The 9639-nt window shown below is 34.2% G+C and overlaps 5 protein-coding genes across 5 annotated transcripts; 3 read left to right on the top strand and 2 right to left on the bottom strand.

Moving 5' to 3' along the window:
- Positions 1–41: 41 nt before the first annotated feature.
- Positions 42–1321, bottom strand: LOC126756824 (uncharacterized). The gene has a single exon (XM_050470230.1). The coding sequence runs from the start codon at positions 1184–1186 to the stop codon at positions 161–163; it is 1026 nt and encodes a 341-aa protein (XP_050326187.1). The 5' UTR covers positions 1187–1321; the 3' UTR covers positions 42–160.
- Positions 1322–1695: 374 nt separating this feature from the next.
- LOC126756829 (tRNA N(3)-methylcytidine methyltransferase METTL6) lies at positions 1696–2944 on the top strand. The gene has a single exon (XM_050470238.1). The coding sequence runs from the start codon at positions 1711–1713 to the stop codon at positions 2599–2601; it is 891 nt and encodes a 296-aa protein (XP_050326195.1). The 5' UTR covers positions 1696–1710; the 3' UTR covers positions 2602–2944.
- On the bottom strand, positions 2924–5709 carry LOC126756806 (hyccin). Its single transcript, XM_050470204.1, has 2 exons — positions 4895–5709; positions 2924–4832 (listed from the first exon to the last, which is right to left on the bottom strand). The coding sequence occupies exons 1-2, from the start codon at positions 5563–5565 to the stop codon at positions 3788–3790; spliced, it is 1716 nt and encodes a 571-aa protein (XP_050326161.1). The 5' UTR covers positions 5566–5709; the 3' UTR covers positions 2924–3787.
- A 237-nt stretch (positions 5710–5946) lies between these two features.
- LOC126756823 (transmembrane protein 183) lies at positions 5947–7292 on the top strand. The gene is made up of 2 exons (XM_050470229.1): positions 5947–6182; positions 6247–7292. Exons 1-2 carry the CDS (start codon positions 6101–6103, stop codon positions 7191–7193), a joined length of 1029 nt encoding a protein of 342 aa, XP_050326186.1. The 5' UTR covers positions 5947–6100; the 3' UTR covers positions 7194–7292.
- A 170-nt stretch (positions 7293–7462) lies between these two features.
- Positions 7463–9468, top strand: LOC126756810 (CDK5RAP3-like protein). The gene is made up of 4 exons (XM_050470210.1): positions 7463–7568; positions 7630–7804; positions 7879–8730; positions 8793–9468. The coding sequence occupies exons 1-4, from the start codon at positions 7563–7565 to the stop codon at positions 9296–9298; spliced, it is 1539 nt and encodes a 512-aa protein (XP_050326167.1). The 5' UTR covers positions 7463–7562; the 3' UTR covers positions 9299–9468.
- Positions 9469–9639: the final 171 nt, after the last annotated feature.

Here is a 9639-nt window from a genome sequence, read left to right as displayed (position 1 = left end):
TAATTTCAAAAAATCGAATGAAAATAAAGAAAAATTCAAAAGACGATACAAAAAATTAAATTTATTTATCAGATGTAAGTATATAATTGTAATTACTGTTATTATAAATAATTTACGTTTTCCTTAAATTAACTTATTACGCTTATATAACTATATGAGACTAAGTGCTTTTGCGTTGTCGTTTTATGCGTGACAGTGGTATGTAGTCTTCCATATTTGTTCGTTTTAATCTTATAATGCAACGTCTAACATGTTTGGAAGCATCCTTTAACGGAACACATTGAAACTTTGTAGCAGTATCAGTTTTAGTCATTTCTTTTTTAACTTGACAAGAAGGTTTATATATTTGGGAGCCACTTCCCATTTCAGCTTCGAAATCTATGATGTTCAATGATTCATATTTCGTATCTGAGCTGCTATCGCTACCTATACAAATTTCGGACGTTCCATTCGACGTTGTACTAGTTACAATTTGCTCCTGTGAGCTATCAGTTTTTTCGTTTAAGAGAATTGTATCTGTGGATTTTAAAACGATTATTTCTTTAAGATTCATCAAATTGAGTAATTCCTCATATTCATCTTCAATAGTTTTTAAATGCGTGTATGTTAATTTAACGGTAGCTTTTGATTCCAGTTCGGCGTTTAATATCAGGTCCATCATTTCAGCTTCCAACTGCAGACGTCTATTTAATGGTAACTGCGATACCATTTTCATATTGTCATATATGACTTGTTGAGCACTGGACAAGTTATTCACGCGCACATCTGTCACTTGATCTTCAAGTTGTATGCTTATTTTCACTATAATTTGACGTAATGGCTCCGGAATAGCTGTTAGATCCAACATTTTCGCCATTTTCTTTATAATAGGTTGTAATTTGTTCCAGCGCCGTTTTAAGTCATCCTTGGTAAAATATACTGCTGGCAGGAATCCCGTATAGTTCACATTAAATGCATTCGTAATGCGATTCCATGCCCAATCGTCATAGTCCGGATCTTGAAATGGTCGCACTCGTGGGTTGTATAAAAACGGATACAATTGTATTAATTCCAAAAGTTTTTCATCATTTAACACTACACCTCCGCCGGAGTCAACATTATTAACATTAAGCACTTCAACATTTGAATATCCCTTGGAATCCGTAGGATAACATAAAATTGTACTTGATGGTTGCTCTGACTCCATAGTAATTTGTTTATATTAAACCTTGCTAATTACTTCCATATACAAATAAATTTATTAAAACACAAACAATATGAAAATTCGGTACACGATTATTTCTTTCACTTTCGATAGGGGCTGTTTAATCGATGCCATGTAAATGACATTACTATCAAAGGCAATTTAAATTAGGACGATTTAAAATTGCTAAAAATCTGGATTGCTGGCAATATTGCCAATGGAACTGCACATTGCTAATGTTTAGCAATTAATTTTCTAAAAAAATTCATGCTTTTATTGCTACGAATGTGCTGTAATTTTGCCTGTTTGACCTGGGAACATAAAACAATGTTCTCCGATCAAATGTCCACACAAGAACATTGCCAACCTCATGGCAATTATTCGCCAGATTGCTGGCAATGTACATGCCTAGTCGAGATGCTCCGACATAATTCACTTTTGAAGCAGCATTCACAATAAACATTTGTTGTCAATTAAATGAGAACAGCTGAAATGTAAATAAGTAAATAATTGATAAGTGGATAAATATGGAATGTGCAGATCGGGAAGCAGACAGCCTTGTCAAGGACATTTTTACCCCGGTTGATAAATGCCTTACCGATGAAGAAAAAAGTCGTTTGAAGGCACAAGACAATCGTCTGGTGCCGGAATTTAAAGCAAAGAAACTTGAAGAACAAGCTCAACGCCATTGGGATATATTTTACAAAAGAAATGAGACTCACTTTTTTAAAGACCGCCGTTGGACAACACGTGAATTTGAGGAATTGTTGGGGTTTGAAGGCGAAACCCGTAATGAAAAAATTGGATGCAGTAATAAGCAGCGACGTTTGTTTGAAGTCGGTTGTGGGGTAGGGAATTTAATATTTCCATTAATAGAGGAACAACTAGAGAAAAAGCAGGAAGGAAAGAGTTCCTGGTTTTATTATGCTTGTGACTTTTCGCCTCGTGCTATTGATTTTGTGCGTTCAAATCCACTGTACGATGAGCAGCGTATACACGCTTTTCAATGTGACATTACCACTGAACAAATATACGCACATATCCCGGAGAGCTCCTTGGATATTGTTACAATGATATTTGTATTATCTGCAATACATCCGAATAAATTTGGTATTGTTATAGAAAATATTTACCGCTTACTGAAACCTGGTGGTATTGTGCTTTTTAGAGATTATGGACGTTACGATATGGCACAATTGCGTTTCAAACCAGGCAACAAAATTGCAGAGAATTTTTACATGCGACAAGATGGAACAAGAAGTTACTTTTTTGCAGAGGATGAATTGGCATCATTATTTACAGACTCTGAAAGGTTTGAAGCTGTTGAAAATTCTTATGTTCACAGACGTACGTTAAATATTAAAGAAGGTATAGATGTGCCTCGCATTTTCTTACAATCCAAGTTTCGTAAGAGATAATTGTATATACTACATTACCATGGATATTTGTTTCAATCATTGGGAGTCATTTATTAGTTGTATTATTTTAATTTAATATTAGATAACACCTTTTTGATAACATGGAATAAATACATTTAAATGTAATATATATATAATTGCTTTTTTTGTGAATCAAAAGGAATAATTCTAATAAGATTACAATTTTTTGCAAGTGGCTTACTGACTAGTTCATTCTATTAACAGAAACTTTCAAAGAAAATAGTGGTATATGTTATTTACATTGGAAGTAAATTGAGCTAATGTTTGTATTCAACTAACTAAAGGAAGTAACAAGATAAAATAAAATATTTTAATAACATAACTTTACATTTTATTCGTTTAGCAAATCAATTTACAATTGGTGATGTATAGTCCCTGTGCTTATAACCATTTTCCACCCATTATAATTTATATTGTATATCAATCGATTCTTTTATTGTACTATACAAATCGGTGTTGTGTAATAAATTTCAAAAATACTAATTTTACTGCGAATATATTAAATAAATTAAAATTCGATTGTTTGTCATATTGTTTCTACACTATAACAATGCTAGATAATACAAAATTCACACATATGGATATTACATTCATGCATTTTCATTTCGTTATTGATAGTTTTTATTAAATGTAAGCAATTCCCAAACCGTATGTATGCTATTTAGACTAAAAGCAGTTTTTTAAAGAAAAAATGAACAAATGTGTAATTTGCAATGAATTTCCCCCAACTGATTTTAAGTACACATTTACTGAAGTACACAATAATACCATAATTTTTGCTTTTCCGTTCCATGTGTATTTTAAATGTTCGTGCACAAAATAATATAACTATGAATGTGTGGTAATAATTTCGATTTTCGTGGTAAATTACTAAATTCTATTAAATTTGTGTTTGTTTTGCCTTAGCCCTATTAACACCGAATCACCAGTATTCATTCATTCTATTTATACCTAGCAACAATTATTTATATATATATATGTATTAATTATTCTTACGTTAAAATTGAAGTGGTATTGAAATAGGTATTGTAATATTTAACAGTTTTAAGCATAATTGTCGCTCAATAAAATTAAATGTTGGAAGCTTTCCCCAACATTTGGCACACACGCAACAATCGTTTGATTGCTTTCAAACACAACTTCAATTCCTGGAAGCATTATAGCACTAATCTATACCCACATCACCCACTTTAGTGCTGCTTCCAACACCGGCAGGGCCCACAAGTTGTGGCATTTCAATGCTTGAATCAAAACTTTTTGTTATCAAGTCGCTGCTCGTGATTGAATTAGTATTGCTAGCTACGCTACTGTTGTTCAACATATTGCTGCTTCCACCGCCCCCATTTATTTCACTGTCAATACTAAAGCTACCACTGCCATTTTCATTAGCAAGTAGCGTTTGCATGGGTAACATTTCCGTAGTATCAATTGAGTCGTAGGGTTTTCCTTTCACGCCCATTGAAGACGGACTTTTCTCGAAATCAGTTAACGCTATATTATTGCCCTCAGCTTGTAGTTGTAGCAAAGAGTTTCGCTGAGTGTGTTTTTCAAATTTCCGAAGCGGCGGCTTTGGGGGCTCGCCCGCCGCTCCAGCTCCAATTATTTTTCCATCCTTTTCCTTCTCTTTCTCTTTGTCTTTATCCTTTTCTTTGTCTTTAGACTTTTTGAAACCAGCAATTAACGCTTTATGTGCCTGAGCTTTTATGCCTTCCATGCTAGGGCGAATGATAGAATTTCGCGATGACGTATTTTGTGTTTGTTGCTGGTCTTTAGGATCGACTTCTTCAGTAACACTAGCCAACATCGGAGGAGCTTGTGGCATTGTGAGATCCTGTACTTGTATAGGGATATCATCAGGTAACTTTTTAGTACGGAATGACGCATTCGTGATCATCGATTTGGAAATGGCTGTGGTCACAGTATTCGTGGCAGGTGTAAGGGCTACGCTAAGTCCCATCGGTCCATCACTTGGCTGGCCGGAGGGGTTTGCGTGTAATGAATTTCTCACAGCACTTGTCACAAGTATAAGCTCCGTGTACATTTCAAAACATGCACGATGATGAATATCGTCCAATGTTTGTATCGCCACTGTTCCAAAACCATTAAACATTGCAAAGTATATAGCGTGTACCAACTCTACCAGGAATGATGAGGAAAGAGGAATGCGCGGTGTTATTGACTTTGGGACAAGTGCGCCACTCGAATCAGAACTTAGGAAATTCATATTAGCGTTATAAAAACATGTCAAATTAGGAGTGTTTCATATACTTACCCATAAGAGATTCGATGTGCATGTTGTTTTGAAAACCCTTGATTAACTAGCTGCGATGCCACACGACAAAGATGTATCAAAGCGGATTTTTGCGTAAGGCTAACTTGCTGATTATAACAAAACATTAGTGCAGTCATAATACGTAACCTATTCTGAGCGGTAATCGCTTCAATCTGAGTATGTGGACCCCACTTAATTTCTCGATTACAGTTTTCTTCCCAACGCCGCAAATCTGTCATTGGTAAATTTTTTTCTTCATGGTATACTGACGCTTGTGCTAATATCGGCATACGGAAAGTGACTACATGTTGACCGCCGTCTTCAGTGGATATCTCCGCATTGTAAATGCATATTAGTAATGTCTCTACACTACGGGCACCTTTTTTGTCACCAGCTGCGACGGCATGCAGATAAGTATAGATCAATACTGGAATGAACTGTAAAGGAAATTTTCGGAGCGAATCTTCAGAAGCACGATAAAATGACAGAAACTGCTGACAAATTTCATGAACTAAAGTTTCGTGTCGTTGTCGTTCACTGAATATGGTATAAATGGCTTCAGCGATTTCAGGGTCGGTTTCATGCTCCACAGCGAAGGTTGTCACTTCAGCTGGCTGGCCTTGTATACGGCGGTAATCTGCCAGCCAGTCTTGTACAATTGATTCCGCCATAGTATTTTTCACAGAATGGTTTAATTCCTACCACAATTCCCTTCAGATTAATAGATTTTTCCACGTTACATACACTTTTAGTTTTTTTTAGATTTTAATAAGATTAATTAATGAATAAATGAAAACTTATTTTTGACGTAACTTTTTACTGAATCAATTTATCAATTCGTCATACAGGTGCTTCTTCACAACGTACTTACTAGTACACAATAAGAGTTTCAAGGTGAAGTTAAAAGTCGATGATGACAAATTAATAAATATGCTAAAAAACTATTTATGAAATTCGCTGCAAATACAAGTATGGCCTTTTGCAAATTCCTTTTAACAAAAATACAAATTATTGGAAAAAGATGTAATTTTAGAAGTATACAAGAATTACACATTAGGAAACATAAAATAATGGCATCCCTTAGTTTATCAACAACCGTTATTACAGCTGATCTGACGCCAGAAATTTAAGTAATTTAGTAATGCATAACAATAAATAAAAACAAATCGGACGAAGTTATACAAAAATTTAACTTGCAAATGAAAAATGATTGCTGACGACATTGCAGATAACGAAGAAGAAACAATTGTTATTCAAGAAAAGTTTATCAGAACAAAAGGGAAATGTAGTATGTATTTATACTTGTGTCTACTAAACGATTGTATTTTAATCACACTAATTTATACTTGCAGAAACACATTTACGTCCGAATGACATATACCTTGAATTAAAATTAAGAGATCGTGCCGGTAAATGTAGGGGAGCAGGACGGTTGGAGTGGAGACCTGAAAGTGTTATGGAACGAAGCGACAATGATAAACCACAAATGAGTTACAACATAGTACATGGCGATATATGGTACCATATTGCGGATCATATTCCTCCTGAATACGTTCAAACCTTTGCTTTAATATGCCGTCAAACGGCAGCACTTGTTAATACACAAAGATTTTGGAAAAAAATTTACAGAAGTTATTGCCAGAAATCAAGTGCTGAAACTAATTGGATACTTACACTGCCTGAATACTTGCAGTCGCATAACGTACTTAACTGCGAGTTGGCCACAATGCGTGCGCGTGTAGTGGAATCACTATTCCAAACCTATTCACCATTGTCAGATCGTATGGCGAAAGGGTATTCTTTAGATAAGTTAATTGGATATTCTTATGTATCTTCATGGCATGAACAAGAGGAGTGTGTATGGATAGCATGCTATAAGTTTTGCAACAAACAGCAAAACAAAACAGAAGTGAAAAAAGGACGTGATTTAAATGAATTCCTGTCAAATGGTTGCGAAACCGACGACTGGGAGACATTGGCGGAAGACAATAAATTGTGTATGAAATCAAAATATATTCCTGCTAAAAACCACACAAATGAAGGTGTGTGTTTGCTAGTAATACGCTGTGACCGTTTTATACCTTTTCCCACTCATCTGTTTTACGATAGTGGAAGATCGCGCGTATTGTTGTTAGGGACGCGACAAATGCTTGCTAAAGACATGCGCGCCATAAACTTAGAATTAGATTTTGGAGACTCTTCTAGTAAAATTATTACTACTGTGAAATATCCCAAAGTTGCAAGCGTTAAAGCTTTTCCTTGGTGGCACCCCGATTTCCGAAAATATAGTATATGGTAAATCTTGTTTAATTGATTGAGTAAAGTGTACCAGTATGCATGGCAGTTATGATTTTTTTTAATAAAAATGGTATCTTTATTTTTTCATAGAAACGCACAAGGCCTTAATAAATTTTATTTATGTGTTAAATATTGTTAATATTATTATTGTTTCAAATACTTACATACATGTGACGAGAAATCAAAAATATATAATTTTTGCATAAGAAATAACTTTGAAGTTTATTGATTTATAAATATCGATAACCAGATTTTCGATAATAAACAAATTATTTTGACTGAATGAATGAAAGAAGCAGAGCAGAAAATATTTTGTTTGCGTGGACAAGTACAATAAAATATTTTTGTTTGATACATTAAACTAATTAAAATGAATGTAAGTTAACTTGTTAGTTATTTTGTTTGCATTGATATTTTACTTATTACAAATGATGTAGGAAGCAGATATTCCGATTGACATCCACACTCTGAAGCTGCAGGATTGGTTGGTAAGCAGAAGGATTGTGCCCAAAACTATTCAAAAGAATATCAAAGAGATACGCACAAAGATTTCAAATGCTCTTCAAGATATGCCAGCCAATGATCAACTGATTAAATTATTGTCAGGGACCAGTAAGTGAAATAAATAACAAATTGCTATACTGGAAACCATTAAAATTATTTATTTTTTCTCTTTTTGGTTACAGACATAAACTACTATCACTGTAAAGAAATTGTTGAGATTCTGAAACAAACGGAAAAGGAAACAAAAAGCGTATTTGGAACGTATGGAAGTCAGAGAATGAAGGACTGGCAGGAAATACTACGTCTGTACGAAAAAGATAACGTCTATCTTGCAGAGTCCGCCCAAATATATGTGCGCAATGTGAATTATGAAGTGCCTGGTATTCGAAAGCAAATGACAAAATTAGAGCAGCAAAGCGATGAATGTTTAAAAAGGGTTCAAGATCTTGGCAAACCAGAATCACAATTACTGGCCGAACATGCTTCACTTTTGCAACAATTGGGGGTTAAAGGTGAAAATTTGCGAGAAGAATTCCTACAAGTTTTGTCTAAGTTACCAGACATGTATGCCAATTCAATAGGTGATATTGGCAAATTAGAAGAAGCAATTAACTTATTCTCTGAAGGAAGTAACAAACAAATTTTACCCATACTACGCCACCTTATCGAATTTGGCAACACAACCGTTTATCAATATGTGCACAAAGAAGAACCTTTAACTATTGAAGAACCCACAATTAAATTAAATTTAAATGATGACACTTTGACTGGTAGTGCAGATGATAATGAAATCGATTTTGGTGGCGATGATAATGGAGGCACCTCATCTACAATATCGGCAGAAATTATTGATTTCGGAGAACTCAATTTAGATAGTAACAACTGCGCTATAGATTCGGATGGAAATGGTGGTGACATTGATTGGGGCATTGAAAGTGGTCCGAGTGAGGCTGTAGAGATAAATTTTGACATTCCTATTGAAGAATACGGTATAGTTATTGAGGGGACTGGCATGGATGGTGGCATTGCTAAAGGTGAAATAAATTTTATTTTATTTTTATTAATATATATTAATATATTTCGTCTTTTAATACAGGAGAACAAGCTTACTCAATTCTTGATTCACCCAGTTATCGGGATAGATTTCTCGATGAAATTTACGAACTTGATGCATTTTTACGTATGCGACTTTATGAACTTAACCAATTGGAAGCTTCTAGCAATATTATGTTTTCGCTGATGGATAGCATTTCCACATATGATGCAGAGAGTATACGAAAAATGTTAAAGAATATTGATCAAATTTTGGGTGAGGTATGTAACGAGCAAACTCGCCACCTTTTCCAATTAAAACATTCGCCTAAATATGCTGATTTGTTGGCAAATAAGTTGCGACAAATGACAAAGGCCGTTGATAAAATACGTGAGACGAAAGAAGTTCTTAAAAAACGTTCTTTGGAGTTAAAACAACAGCGCGTAGATTTGAACCCAATTTTAGCGGAGCTAATATCACAAACGAAGAAGCTCCAAATACATATTGAGAATGATATTTCCAAACGTTACAAAAATCGTGTAGTAAACCTGATGGGAGGAGTAAACTAATGGTTTGTTGGAAAATTTAGGTGATTTTGTTATGTAATAATATGCAATTATTAAAATTATGTAAAACATGTACTGTGTTTGATGATGTTCTAATATTTGATAATATTAATAATAATAATTATTATAAAAACATCGGAAAATAAAGAATTCAGCATTTTCACAAAATACAATTTTAATGTTGCTCTTTTGTTATTAAGAAAAACTTGAATTTAAGTTTCAAGCTAAAACAATCTCTTGTGTAAGCCCGTTGTAAGGCATGCTGCCATATACTCGTGCAATTATTTAAAATGCAGATAATATTTTATGGTAAAGAGTAAGATTTAGTTAGTAGAATTTCTCGT

The sequence above is a fragment of the Bactrocera neohumeralis genome, chromosome 4, assembly GCF_024586455.1.
Source record: "Bactrocera neohumeralis isolate Rockhampton chromosome 4, APGP_CSIRO_Bneo_wtdbg2-racon-allhic-juicebox.fasta_v2, whole genome shotgun sequence".
In the NCBI taxonomy this organism is placed as follows: Eukaryota; Metazoa; Arthropoda; class Insecta; order Diptera; family Tephritidae; genus Bactrocera; species Bactrocera neohumeralis.
Note: the sequence above shows the minus strand (reverse complement) of the source record. Positions and strands in the feature narration are given on the sequence as shown.

Coding starts and splice junctions, on each gene's coding strand:
- LOC126756823 (XM_050470229.1), top strand. CDS start 6,101: ATGATTGCTGACGACATTGCAGATAACGAAGAAGAAACAATTGTTATT. Junction 6,183..6,246: donor CAGAACAAAAGGGAAATGTA/GTATGTATTTAT, acceptor TTATACTTGCAG/AAACACATTTACGTCCGAAT.
- LOC126756829 (XM_050470238.1), top strand. CDS start 1,711: ATGGAATGTGCAGATCGGGAAGCAGACAGCCTTGTCAAGGACATTTTT.
- LOC126756810 (XM_050470210.1), top strand. Junction 7,805..7,878: donor TAAATTATTGTCAGGGACCA/GTAAGTGAAATA, acceptor TTTTGGTTACAG/ACATAAACTACTATCACTGT. Junction 8,731..8,792: donor GGATGGTGGCATTGCTAAAG/GTGAAATAAATT, acceptor CTTTTAATACAG/GAGAACAAGCTTACTCAATT.
- LOC126756824 (XM_050470230.1), bottom strand. CDS start 1,186: ATGGAGTCAGAGCAACCATCAAGTACAATTTTATGTTATCCTACGGAT.
- LOC126756806 (XM_050470204.1), bottom strand. CDS start 5,565: ATGGCGGAATCAATTGTACAAGACTGGCTGGCAGATTACCGCCGTATA. Junction 4,833..4,894: donor GCACATCGAATCTCTTATGG/GTAAGTATATGA, acceptor GAATTTCCTAAG/TTCTGATTCGAGTGGCGCAC.